The 13,978-nt window shown below is 43.1% G+C and overlaps 1 protein-coding gene across 1 annotated transcript in view; it reads left to right on the top strand.

Moving 5' to 3' along the window:
- Positions 1–13,978, top strand: part of LOC141107576 (carnitine O-acetyltransferase-like) — a 76,680-nt gene that overhangs the window by 37,767 nt on the left and 24,935 nt on the right. Inside the window, exons 8-12 of the mRNA XM_073598418.1 lie at positions 2,066–2,166; positions 4,704–4,832; positions 9,077–9,199; positions 9,288–9,423; positions 13,583–13,645. Of these exons, the coding sequence (XP_073454519.1) occupies positions 2,066–2,166; positions 4,704–4,832; positions 9,077–9,199; positions 9,288–9,423; positions 13,583–13,645 (552 nt within the window). The remainder of the gene's footprint in view (positions 1–2,065; positions 2,167–4,703; positions 4,833–9,076; positions 9,200–9,287; positions 9,424–13,582; positions 13,646–13,978) is intronic.

The raw sequence follows: 13,978 nt of genomic DNA, 5'->3' as shown, positions 1-13,978 counted from the left end.
GTGCAGTTTATTCTATTCAATTGAAATAGAATGGTGAACACTAAAAACCCCAATATATATTTGTCCGTCAATGAACAGAAGAAAAAATTTGAATTTTTGTACTCGCTGAAAAATCTTTTATTTTGAGTTACCCACTTGGCCTCCAGAAGGTTTTACCCCCTTTGTGACCCGGGTATTTTTTGCTATCTGGCACTGTGCTACCTTAACTGACAATACAATACGCAAATTAAATAAATATTTTTTTTCTTCCAGGAAAAATAGAGCTTTCTTTTGGTGTTATTTGATCACCACTGGGTTTTTTAATTTTTTTCCTATTATAAATAAAAAAAGACTGAAATTTTTGAAAAACAAAAATCCCAATATTTTCTACTTTTATGTTCTAAAATATATCCAATAAAAAAAAATCAATTTTCTTTATAAATCGAGGCCAAAATGTATTCTGCTACATGCCTTTGGTAAAAAAAAGAAAGAAAGAAAGAATCCCAATAAGTGTATATTTACTGGTTTGTGCAAAAGTAAAAGCGTTTACAAACTATATGGTGTATATATACTGGAATTTACGCAGCTACAGTATAAGGCCCCTTTCACACTGTCGGACTGTTCAGGTCCGCCTGTCAGTTTTGACAGCGGACCTGAACGGGTGCTCCATGCTAGTCTATGGAGCGACGGATGTCTGCGGTGACATGTCCGCTGACATCCGACCCGGTCCGATCCGCTAAAATCAGACGGATGCCTCTACGTTCACATCCGTCCCTGGCGGATCGGATCGGGTGAGATCTGATGAAAATGGACATGGTGTCCGTTTTCATCCGATCTCTCCATAGGTAGCAGCGGCGCTCGACAGGCCCCTCCTTGCTCAGTGAGCAGAGAGGGCCCTGTCATCCGCCAACTCAGCGGGGATCAACAGAGAGATCTCCCGCTGAGCCGGCGGACAGAGGTGGATTCCTAGGCAACAGATCCACCTTGTGAGAATGATGCCTAAACGCTATACTGTAATAGCGGTGATCAGCAAACTATAGTGGGACTGTGATAGTGTCACCAGCAATGTCAGTGACAAATACAGCGGTCAGGGATAATACTGTACACTGACACTGTACTCATGACACTGGCTGGGAAGGGGTTAACATCTAGGGGCAATCAATGGGTTAAATATGTGCCTTACAATGTGTAATGTTTGCTGCTTTTACTTTTGTATCTGGCTGTATTTTCTCCCTGCTTTGCAGGGAACAGAAATGGTCAGATCGCTGATCAGTGTACAGAGCCCTGTGTGTTTGTAAACACACAGGGCTCTGTGCCGTGATTGAACACAGCCAATCAGCAGGTTTCAGCCATGAATCATTGGACGGGACCTGCTGACAAAATCGCGCTGTGTCCAACCTCAGAGTGGTGAGCAGCGGATGCTCGTGTGCGCCTGCAAACCCAGAAGTCTTTGCTAACGTACATGTACATGGTCCTGGCGGGGCTGTGCCGCTCGCCTGTAGTATAACTACTGTGGGCAGGTGGAAAGCAGTTATTTGAAGGACACAGCACCCACTCTGTCTTGTTTTCTGTTTCAGTTGCTGTTTCTGAATACTGCTGGCTACTAATTGAACTGTGAGGTGCTGATAGGGGGTTTGGCCACCAACAGGGACTGCACCTAGGGTGTTTCTTTTTTTACATCCCACTCCTGCAGGTGGCGTAATCAAACCCATTCATCAGGATCTGAAGATCCGGCTGTGTCCTCCAAGGAACGCCGAGAAAAAGATAATACGTTGAGTACAAAAATCCCATTTGGATGGTATTCTCAATCAATACCATATGTGCTACATAATTTTGATATTTTAATTGATGACGATTTGCTTGTTTATGATCGCCCGTACATAGATTGATTACAAATTTGATATATATGGCCCCCTTTACTGCCATTGTCGGAGTGGTCTGCACCAGCTTAATAAATAAGGCCATACACCTCGCTTCCCTCTACCTTACTAATATCTCACAACATCGCGCCCAACAACTAACTCCTTGCAGCACCCTTTACCTTCCTAAGCACCGCGCACAGTGACACTGAGTATGACTCCTGCAGTTCGTGGTGGGAGAAGACGGAACATGCGGTCTCATATATGATCAAGCAACAGCTGACGCCTCTGCGGTCCTGAGGATGCTGAGACATGTTTTAGACTACTGGTATGTGAGTAGTATGTTTCCCTAAATAGATTACCAATTGCATATGGGAGTGTTTGTATTTCTATCCATCCAGTTGAGAGATTTACACATCACGGGCTGGAGACCTGTCTTTTCTCTACTACAGTTATATTGATACAGCTAGGTCACTGCCCCACCCCCAGCCTGTAACTGGACAGCGAGGGACCAGCAGCAGTTCCACCCTCAGCTCACACTGCTCTCTCCTCCTATTAACATGTTCCTTGTTAGTACATGTGCGTGTGGCATATATGATTGGCTCCTAGTTAGGGTTGCCACCTCATCCCTTTAAAACCGAACACATATTAATTACACAGGTTCTGTGGCTGATTAAGGTGGTAATTAAACTCGGTGCCTTATCTGCATTTAATTAGCCTCAGAACCTGTGTAATTCAAAGGTGTTTGGGTTTAAAGGGATGAGGCGGCAACTCTACTCCTAGTGCTGCCCCTCTCTCTCCCAGTCTGTGTGCTGCTGTACAAGGAATTACAAGAGCATTGCAGCAGGTCCAATTCAGGCAATTACAATAACTGCATTAAAATATAGATTTCAATATTTTTTTAATAAATGCTTAACTATATTAACCACTTCAGCCCCGGAAAGGATTTGCCCCCTTAATGACCAGGCCATTTTTTGCGATACAGCACTGCGTCGCTTTAACTGACAATTGCATGGTCGTGCGACGTTGTACCCAAACAAAATTTACATCTTTTTTTTCCCACAAATAGAGCTTTCTTTTGGTGGTATTTGATCACCTCTGTGGTTTTTATTTTTTGCGCTATAAACAAAAAGAGAGCAACCATTTTTATTTTTTTTACTTTCTGCTATAATACATATCCAAAAAAACAAATATAAAAAAACAAATGTATTCATCAGTTTAGGCCGATATATATTCGACATATTTTTGGTAAAAAAAAAATCGCAATAGGCGTATATTGGTTTGCACAAACGTTATCGCGTCTACAAATTATGGGATAGATTTAGGGACTTTTTTTTTTATTGTCTTTACTGGTGATGGCGGCGATCTGCGATTTTTAGCGGGACTGCGGACACATCTGACCCCAAATGACACTTTGGGGACCAGTGACATTATTACATTGATCAGTGCTATAAAAATGCTCTGGTCAATGTAAAAATTACACTGGCAGGGAAGGGGTTATCACTAGGGGGCAATCAAGGGGTTAAGTGTGTTCCCTGGGTGTGTTCTAACTGTAGGGGGTGATGGGCTACCAGGGACAAGACAGAGATCACTGTTTCCAATCACTGGGAACAGAAGATCTCTGACATGTCATATGGCCTTGTTACAAAGGCAGTTCCCCGTTCTGCCTCTGTGCACTGTGATCGCGGGTCACCGACGGACAGGCTCGCGCACCCGCTATCTCCTATGCAAAGACCGACGTACACCTACGGCGGTTTGCGCAGGAGAGCGCACCTGCCGCAGTATAATGACGGCGGCTGGTCGGCCAGCGGTTAACCACTTACCCCCCCCCCATGACCAGGCCATTTTTTGCGATCCGGCACTGCGCTATAAACAAAAAAAGACCAATTTTGAGAAAAACATATTTTTTACCTTCTGCGATAAAACATATCCAATAAAACAATTAAAAAAAAATTCTTCATAAATGTAGGCCAATGTGTATTCTGCTACATATTTTTGGTAAAAAAAAAATCCCAATAAGCGTAAATTGATTGGTTTACGCGAACGCTATAGTGTCTACAAATTATGGGATATATTTATGGAGTTTTTATTTATTTATTTTTATACTAGTAATGGCGGCGATCAGCGACTTATAGCGGGACATTGTGGCGGACAATCGGACACTGACACTTTGGGAACCAGTGACACGAATACAGTGATCAGTGCTAAAAATATGCACTGTCACTGTACTAATGACACTGGCTGGGAAGGGGTTAAACATCTAGGGTGATCAAAGGGTTAAATGTGTGCCTAGCCTGTGCTTGTGCACTGTGAGGTGTTTTTTACTAAGGGAAGTAATGCATTTTGTTCCCTACAAAATCCCTTCCTTCCCTCGGTCAGAACTGAAATCTGCCTTGTTTACATAGGCAGATCTCAGTGTATATATATGTATATGTATATATATATATATATATATATATATATGTGAGGTGTTTTTTACTAAGGGAAGTAATGCATTTTGTTCCCTACAAAATCCCTTCCTTCCCTCGGTCAGAACTGAAATCTGCCTTGTTTACATAGGCAGATCTCAGTGTATATATATGTATATGTATATGTATATATATATATATATATATATATATATATATATATAATCAGTAAAACTTATATGGGGCGGACATTAAGTGTTTTATAGGTTTGTGTTTTTTTTTTTTTTTTATATCAGCCCAGAGTACACCTTTTCAAGAAAAACCTAATTCTGCTCTAGGAAGGTCCCAGTCTGTCTTTGTGTATACTACAATGTAATGCGTTTTATTTTTTTTTATATCTTCACATTTTTAGTTATAACTCAGGATTATGTTGGGACTAATTTTATTCCTCCTCCAGTTCCAGGGGTCCCAGTTTGCTGCCTCCTCGAACACCCATCACCAGAGTCCCTCCCCCGAGGAAGCTGTATTTCAATTTTCCCCCAGAGACTAAGCAGCACGTCGAGCAGGCCAAGCAGAACCTGGACATGTGAGTGGGTGATGTAAAATGTAATAAGTCACTGGGGATGTTTATAGTAAATCATTTTGCATTTATTTATTTATTTATTTATTTATTTATTTTAGTTTTATTTTAAGCTGGTGATTCTGCCAGTAATATAATCTTGTCCTAGAGTGACTGTGCTCACTGACATTACTGTATCTACGGAGAAGCAGCATTGTCACCCTAGGACAGGATTACAGAATACCTCTCTCCTTATCGCCATAACATTGGGTGGAGGTGTGAACTGTAAGCAATGTAACTGATAACAGACAGCAGAAGTATAGAGCACCGGACATTATACGCCCACAGGATTTCTGCCAGGACCAATAGGTATTTTTGCACTTATTGAATGGATATAACAAAACACTTCTGATGGTATATTTAACAGATCAAAAGGGAACAAGTGGAGTGCAATGACCTGAGTCCTCCTCTGGCTTCTTATATCTCCTTGGAATTCTACGGGCACATTTTATCTGCCTTAGTTCTTGTAGTTCTTGTGTAGTGGAGTGCCCATTTACTCACCATGCTCAATTGCAGGCAAAAGCTCCTGGAGCCCCATTTCCTTCAACATCCTGGCTTCCTGTACATGCACAGGGAAGATAAGTTTGTCTGCTCCCCACCCTCAGCAGTTAAGAGAGGCCACACTTGATGAGGCAGCGATGGCTGGGCAAGTGATCTGCAGCCATGCAGAGGGGCTCTCTTTTGTCAGAACGGGTGTCCATTTGTGCAAGAAGCAAGGCAACATTCTAATAGCATGCAGCTTCTATGGGGACTGCTTCCTCAGTTGCTACCAGTGTACTCCAGTTCCGATGGGGTGTCCTCTCTGTGTCCCTGGTTCTGGGATCTTTCCAGCTGTTCAATTGTGTTACCAGAGCTACCCTGGATTCCTCTAGGAGGGACACCTGAGGATAATCACCACTAGCTGTTTGTGTTTTGAACTGTTTTTAGCCATACCTTCCAATGTTTTGAGATGGGAATGAGGGACACCTACTAGCAAATGTATTGTAGGCATAGGATACGCCCTCTGCCACACCCCCTTAAAGGAGAATTAACCAAAAAAAAAAAAAAAGGTTAATTACATCCACTTTTTTACCACTACTATTCCTTTATATTGGCTTTTGAAATGTACAAATGCAGCAATTTAGAAATTGGATGGAAACAATTTTTGAAAGAAAAAAAGTTAATTTTATGTACAATGAGGAACAAATGAGGGGGGAAGAGGGACAGAGGGACATTGCTCCAAATCAGGGACGGTCCCTCGAAATCGGGGACAGTTGGGGGCTATGTTTTTAGCTGAAGTAGTGATTCTCAGCTAGACTCTCTGTGCATTAAAGTCTTAGAGAGGCAATGCTATGCAATCACACGTTCCTCTAAGCCACTGAGATGTTGCTGGGAGGACTCCATGTTTGTGCAGCTTTCATATGGCTGTGCAGCTTTTAATATTCTGCAATGTATGCATGTTATTTGCTCTTCTGACCCTGTTTTGCATTATTGATTCTAACTTTGCACCTATATAACCTGTATAGTAAACTGCAAGTTACAGTTACTCCCTGTCTGATTATTCAGCCTCTTACCTGTGCTGTTAAAGTTGGCTCAGCTTCTGTCTGTCTTGGAGTTTTGGATGCTTCCCCTCTGATTGTTGATTTTTTTCCCCCTGACTGTGACAGCTGGGCAGCCATAAAACTTAAAGGATAAGTTGACCTTTGGAAACATGTTAATGTTCCATCTGTTTTTAGGGTGGGACATGTAACAGCAACTGCTGCAGCCACTGCTTGATTCCCCCCCCCCCCCCCCCCCCGTGACAGCATGACAGCAGTACAGGAGAAGTTCCCACACGAGCTCTGTGTATGAATGAACTACAAGTCCCGACCTCCTTCGCGGCTGTCGGTTTGCAGTTCTCAATGAAATACCACGGCGCTATGGAGTGCCACGGTAGTTTATTGATTCTTCCTGTCAGTGTATCTGCTTGCCTGTGCGGGATGTATGGGCACACAGATACACTGACAGGTCTGCAGGAGACCTGCATGACACCAGTGATCTGCTGATCATTGGTGCAATGCTTTACAGGCTCCAAAAATAAACCTGAAAAAAAAGTGCATTTATTATTTTTACAAAAAAAAGTGGACTTCTCCTTTAGCCCAGGTTCACATTGATGCAGTGCAGGACACCGCATGTAATTCGCACAGGAATCGCAACACATTTCTGTGCAAATTACATGGGGTGCCTCTAGGGCCTGATTTGAGCCATGGATTTGTATGGCTCAAATCACTCCGCATTCGCACCAAACTCAAGCAGGACTTTTTTTTGTTTGCACCAGAATCAGATTGCAGGGGTGCTCACACCCCTGCAATCCAATTCTGCAAATCGCACTGTGTTTTGCAAACAAAATTTGGGGTGTGGTTAATTTAACACTCCACTCCACAACCCGGTTCGCATGAACGGGTTGTGACTTTTAATGCGGTGCAGAATCCGCAGCGAATTTGCACCGCATCTTGTGTGAACTGAGTCTCAAGCACAGATATTTCATCAACAAAGTCCTCAAGAGGTTGGAAGCTCTTGCTAGTTTAACTCTCAATGATCTGCAGAAAAACGGAAAAATCAGTTTTGGTGGGCTCATCAGCCAACTAGTAAATTTTTGCATAGAGGGAGGTGACTGTAACACCAGAATAAAACCCAGGTAAGCACGGGGAGACTATAAAAACTCTATGAAGATGGTGTTCCTGGAGGGAACTGAGCCCAGGACCCAAACACTACACATCCATGGGGCTAACCACTTATCCTCAATGAGAGAGAATGTGGTTCAAGGCACCATAAGTAATTGGCCTCCATCCCAAATTTGAACAAAAAGAGAGAAAGTTTGGTCTCGCTCTTGTTCAAAGTCCCCAAAAAACTCCTCCCTTTTTGTTGGAACCCATAAAAGCAATACTGTATTTTATATCCCACATGCTTACTCTATATAGTGATTGGCCTCATTCAAAGTCCCGCCGACCAAACTTTCTCTCTTTTCACCTATCCTCAATAGTGCACTCCCACAGCCCAGCAATTTAGAGATCTCTGTGTCACAAATAGACTGTGGGAATTTCTATCTGGAGACACCCAACAATGCTGACCAGCTTTACAGCTTAAACGCAATAGAACTTTTATACAGTATATATTGCACCCAGTCAAGGCGAGTTTTGGTACGGCGACATTGATGGGGAAAATTTACTAAAACTGCTGTACACGGAATCTGGTGTTGCTGTGCATAGTAACCAATCAGCTTCTAGGTTTTATTGTCAAAGCTTAATTGAACAAGCTGACCTTAGACGCTAATTGGTTACTATGCACAGCTGCACAGGATTCTGTGTGCTCCGGTTTTACTAAATCTCCCCCTTTGGTCCACTGGTGTGAAAGGGTCCTAATCGGGTCCGTCTGCCTGTTTTTCGGGCAGACCCAATTGGACAATCCATTATTCTATATGGGGCCGCGGATGTCAGTGGAGGTGTCCGCTGTCACCCGCCGGCATCCTATCCGTTCCCGTCCACTAAAAATCTGCTGGGATGGATTCCACCCTGCGTGAAAGGGGCCTTTTGTCCATACAAAGTAAAGGTTTTTTTTTTCTTTGTGTGTTGTTTGATAATATGGTATAAATTATAGAAACGCCATGTCCTGATATCTGAATACAGCTTGCTAATGTAAAGGGAATGTTTTCCATGTTTTTTTTTTTTTTTGATGAGAGGTTTGTTTCTTTAGATATCACCAATATGTGTGTTTTAAAGCTGAACCAATAATTTTTTTTCACTGTCATTACGGATGGTTTTCTGACCACCACTGTAAAGGGTATTCTTCCTACTGACCAATAATTTAAGAGGCATTTATCACGTTTTTCCTCTGGCGTGAAAAGTTTGAGAGATGTCCCAAATGATCTGGTAATTGAATGTCCCCACTGCTATTACAAACACACATGGGCCTCTTAGGTCAGAAACCAATTAACCTATCAATAGGTTTTTCTTTTGTGGGAGGAAACTGAAGGGAAATAAAAAAACCCCATACAAATTTGAGTATTATGAACATACTCCATTGAGATCATGCCTGATGGCAATCGATCTCATGAACCCAGTTCCACAAGATGGCACCATTAATGTGGCACTACATGTAGAAATAACAGACAGTCTGTTAATACTAGCCACATTTGAAAACAAGCTCCTGATTGTACAAAGTCCCTAAATCTCTATTTTTCTCGTCCTATACAGACTGGTGAGCGATTTGGACATCTGCTGTTTCACCTTTGCTGATTTTGGGAAGAAGTTCCCGCAGAAACACAATCTCAGTCCTGGAGCTTTCCTACAGATCTCCCTTCAGCTAGCCTATTACAGGTAAGGAAAAGAAGGAGATGATTTGATTGGTTGGAGCATGGGGCCACTTGCTAGTTTGACCTGATATTTCTCCCAAACCTATCCGCAGGTTGCACAGCTCCTTATGTGCCACATGTGAAGTGGTTTCACTGCGAGTATTTCATCAGGGAAGATCGGATGTTGTGCGTTGTTCCTCCCCCGAGGCCCTGGAATTTGTACAAGCTGCTGATGATCCAAGCAAATCGGTATCTCATGGGTTGGGGCAGTCACATGGCATTGCCATGGATCCTCAGGGGAGGAGTTATTTGATAGCAGGATACCTATCCCGATACCTAGATAAGCTTGTGTTCAGTTCCATAAACTACAAAAGTGCACAAAACAGAGGCATTCACTAAGTGCAGGCAGGCAATCCACTAATTCATAACCTTGAGTAATACCCTGCTGATGTATTTTGCAATTTATAGGCCACGTGTTTATGAATGTTAACTAAGCTTACAGAATGGAAGATTCTTCTTTAACCACTTGCCAACCGCCCCATAGCCAAATGACGGCTGCAGGGCGGTTGGATAACTCTGGGATCACGTCATATGACGTGATTCCAGAAAGCTGCTCCCGCGTGCCCCTTGGGGCGCGCACACGGGAACATCCGTGACCGCCGGGTCTGCGGCGGTCCACGGATCACGGTAAACGGCCGCTGATCACGGCCGTTTACCATGTGATCGCTCCGTCAAATGATGGAGCGATCACATGTAAACAGACATGACGCCGGTTCCTCCCTCCCCTCTCTGTACCGATCAGTACAGAGGGGGAGGGATTGGATGGGAGCCACGCTGGGGGCTGGATGTGTAGTGCCCACAGCGCTGTTCAGTGACATGTACAGTCACATCCATCCATTCCTCCATGCTCAGCCATCCCCCCCATGCTCTGCAATTCCCTGGGCAATACTCTGCAATTCCCTGTGCAATACTCTGCAATACCCTGTGCAATACTCTGCAACACCCCACAATACTCTGCAACACCCCACAATACTCTGCAATACCCTGTGCAATACTCTGCAATACCCTGTGCAATACTCTGCAATACCCTGTGCAATACTCTGCAATGCCCCGCAATACTCTGCAATGCCCCGCAATACTCTGCAATGCCCCGCAATACTCTGCAATGCCCCGCAATACTCTGCAATGCCCCGCAATACTCTGCAATACCCTGTGCAATAGTCTGCAATGCTCCGCAATAGTCTGCAATGCTCCGCAATAGTCTGCAATGCCCCGCAATAGTCTGCAATGCCCCGCAATAGTCTGCAATGCCCCGTGCAATACTCTGCAATACCCCGCAATACTCTACAATGACCCGCAATACTCTACAATGCTCTGCAATGCCCCGCAATACTCTGCAATGCCCTGCAATACCCCGCAATACCCCGCCATACTCTGCAATACTCGGTGATACCCAGACATACTTTGCCATGCTCAGCCATACTTTGCCATGCTCAGCCGTACTCTGCCGTACTCTGCCGTACTCGGCCTCTGTATGCGGCCAGGCTGTGGAAGTCTCACACATGTGGTATCGCTGTACTCAGGAGAAGTAGGAGAATCGATTTTGGGGTGTCATTTTTGGTATGTACATGTTATGTGTTAGAAATATTGTATAAATGGACAATTTTGTGTTAAAAAAATGTGTTTTAACTACTTCCCGCCCACCGGCCGTCATACGACGTCCTTGACTTTGTGCGGGGATATCTGAATGATGGGTGCAGCTACAGGCATCATTCAGATATCAGCTTTTTCAGCCGGCGATTCCCTACACCATAAGAATGACCATAGCGGCTGTTCCACTGCTTGATCGTTCTTACGGGAGGCGAGAGGGGACGTTCCCCCCCCCCCCCTCCTCTCACCGCCCTCGGGTGCTTCTATCGACTCACCGCTACGATCGAAGCCAGGATCATTTTCTTTTTTTTTTTAATTTTAGGCACAGCCTAGAGGTGAGATGTGGGGTCTTATTGACCCCATATCTCACTGTAAAGAGGACCTGTCATGCCATATTCCTATTACAGGGGATGTTTACATTCCTTGTAATAGAAATAAAAGTGATGCAAAAATTTATTTTTTGGAAAAAAGCCTCAAACTAAAATAAATAAAGTAAAATGAACAATAAAAAAAAAAATGTTTTCCCCGTGTGCTCGCATGCAGAAGCGAACGCATACGTAAGTTGCGCCCACATATGAAAATGGTGTTCAAATCACACATGTGAGGTATCGCTGCGATCGGTAGAGCAAGAGCAATAATTTTAGACCTCCTCTGTAACTCACAACATGTAACCAGTAAAAAATGTTAAAGCGTCTCCTATGGGGATTTTTAAGTAGCGAAGTTTGGCGCCATTCCATGAGCGTGTGCAATATTGAAGGGTGACATGTTAGGTATCTATTTACTCTGCATAACTTCATCTTTCACATTATGCAAAAATATTGGGCTAACTTTACTATTTTCAAAAACTGTTTTTTTTTTTAAAAAAAGCGTTTGAAAAATTGCTGCGCAAATACCGTGCGAGATAAAAAGTTGCAACGACCGCCATTGTATTCTCTAGGGTCTTTGCTAAAAAAATATATATAATGTTTTGGGGTTCTATGTAATTTTCTAGCAAATAAATTATGATTTTTACATGTAGGAGAGAAATGTCAGAATTGCCTTGGGTGCTCCTAGAATGCCTGATGGTGCTTCTTGCATGTTGGGCCTCTGTATGTGGCCACGCTGTGTAAAAGACTCACACATGTGGTATCACCATACTCGGGAGTAATAGCAGAATGTGTTTTGGGGTGTAAGTTGTGGTATGCATATGCTGTGTGTGAGAAATAACCTGCTAATATTGACCTTGACTCTGACCTCTCCTTCAGCCCCCATATCCAATCACTGGCTAAATCCTGCCGCCTTAACCTCCGCAACATCTTCAGAATTCGACCCTTCCTGACTAATGACACCACAAAGCAACTTATTCACTCCTTGATTATTTCTCACCTTGACTACTGCAACTCTCTCCTTAATGGCCTACCCTTAAGCAGGCTATCCCCCCTTCAGTCTATTATGAATGCTGCTGCTAGACTAATACACCTCACTAATCGATACGTGACTGCTGCTCCTCTCTGCCAATCCCTTCACTGGCTTCCCCTAGCCCACCGTGTAAAATTCAAAATGCTAACCATAACATACAAGGCCATTCACAACATCGCCCCAATCTACATCACCAACCTCATCTGCAGATATCGCCCAAATCGTCCCCTCCGCTCCTCCCAGGACCTCCTGCTCTCTAGCTCCCTTGTTACCTCCTCCCATGCTCGCCTTCAGGACTTCTCCAGAGCCTCTCCCATCCTCTGGAATTCCCTGCCCCAGTATGTCCGATCAGCCCCTACCCTGTCCACTTTTAGGAGATCCCTGAAAACTCATTTATTCAGGGAAGCCTATCCCACACCCACATAACTGTCCCTGAGCCACCCCCATCAAATCATTCTTTGCAGCTATTACCTTTTGTACCACCACCCCCTCCCTTTAGAATGTAAACTCTACGAACAGGGCCCTCCTGTACCTTTTGTATTGAACTGTACTGTAATTGTGTTGCCCCCCTTATACATTGTAAAGTGCTGCGTAAATTGTTGGCGCTATATAAATCTCGTATAATAATAATATAATAATAATAATATGACAATTTTGTGAAAAAAAAGAAAAAAAAATCTTGATTTTGCAAAGAATTGTGGGGAAAAAATGACAACTTCAAAAAACTCAACATGCATCTTTCTAAATACCTTGGAATGTCTTCTTTCCAAAAAGGGGTAATTTGGGGGGTATTTGTACTTTCCTGGCTTGTTCGGGTCTCAAGAAATTAGATAGGCCGCCAGTAATTCAGGTGTGATCAATTTTCAGAGATTGGCACCATAGCTTGTGGACTCTATAACTTTCACAAAGACCAAATAATATCCACCGATTTGGGTTATTTTTACCAAAGATATGTAGCGGTATAAATTTTGGCCAAAATAAATATATGAAGAAAAAATTACTAATTTGCAAAATTTTATAACAGAAACGGAGAAAAATGCATTTTTTACAGAATTTTCGGTCTTTTTTCTTTTATAGCGCAAAAAAAAAGAACCCAGCGGTGATTAAATACCACCAAAAGAAAGCTCTATTTGTGTGAAAAAAAGGACAAACATTTCATATAGGTACAGTGTTGCATGACTGAGTAATTGTCATTCAAAATGTGAGAGCACCGAAAGCTGAAAATTGGTCTGGTTAGGAAGGGGGTTTAAGTGCCCAGTGGTCAAGTGGTAGTGTGACAGGGACACTTTATGCAGTTTTGTGTGTGTTTGTTTTTTTTTTTTTTCTGGTGTAATTTTGTACTCTGCTTTTGGTGTACTAGGTGGAAGAGAAGCTGGCTTTAATGCTGAGAGCGATACAGAGTCACCAAACGGCTAGAGAGCAGGTAGGAAGTGTAATTTTAATTTATTTTTATGCATGAAATTTATAATCAAAATGCTTGAGATCGATTGATTTCTAGATGAGGGCTCTTTCTGTTTCTTTGGAACCTCATTTTGATTTTATTTATTTGTCTTCCTTATCCCATTCTTACCAGTCCTATACTAAAGCGTAACTTCACCCTAAAGGGGTGTGCTGCCTATTGCAGCTTAAGGGGGGTGGTTGACGGGTGGCAAATATGTGGCTCAACTACACATTTTTACAGCCCCCCCCCCCCCCCCCCAAATCTCACGTCTAAACAAAGCCTATCTGCCTGACCAGAGAGTGTTGTTGGAGCATA

The sequence above is a fragment of the Aquarana catesbeiana genome, linkage group LG09 (assembly GCF_042186555.1).
Source record: "Aquarana catesbeiana isolate 2022-GZ linkage group LG09, ASM4218655v1, whole genome shotgun sequence".
In the NCBI taxonomy this organism is placed as follows: domain Eukaryota; kingdom Metazoa; phylum Chordata; class Amphibia; order Anura; family Ranidae; genus Aquarana; species Aquarana catesbeiana.
This window is presented reverse-complemented; position numbering and strand designations above follow the sequence as displayed.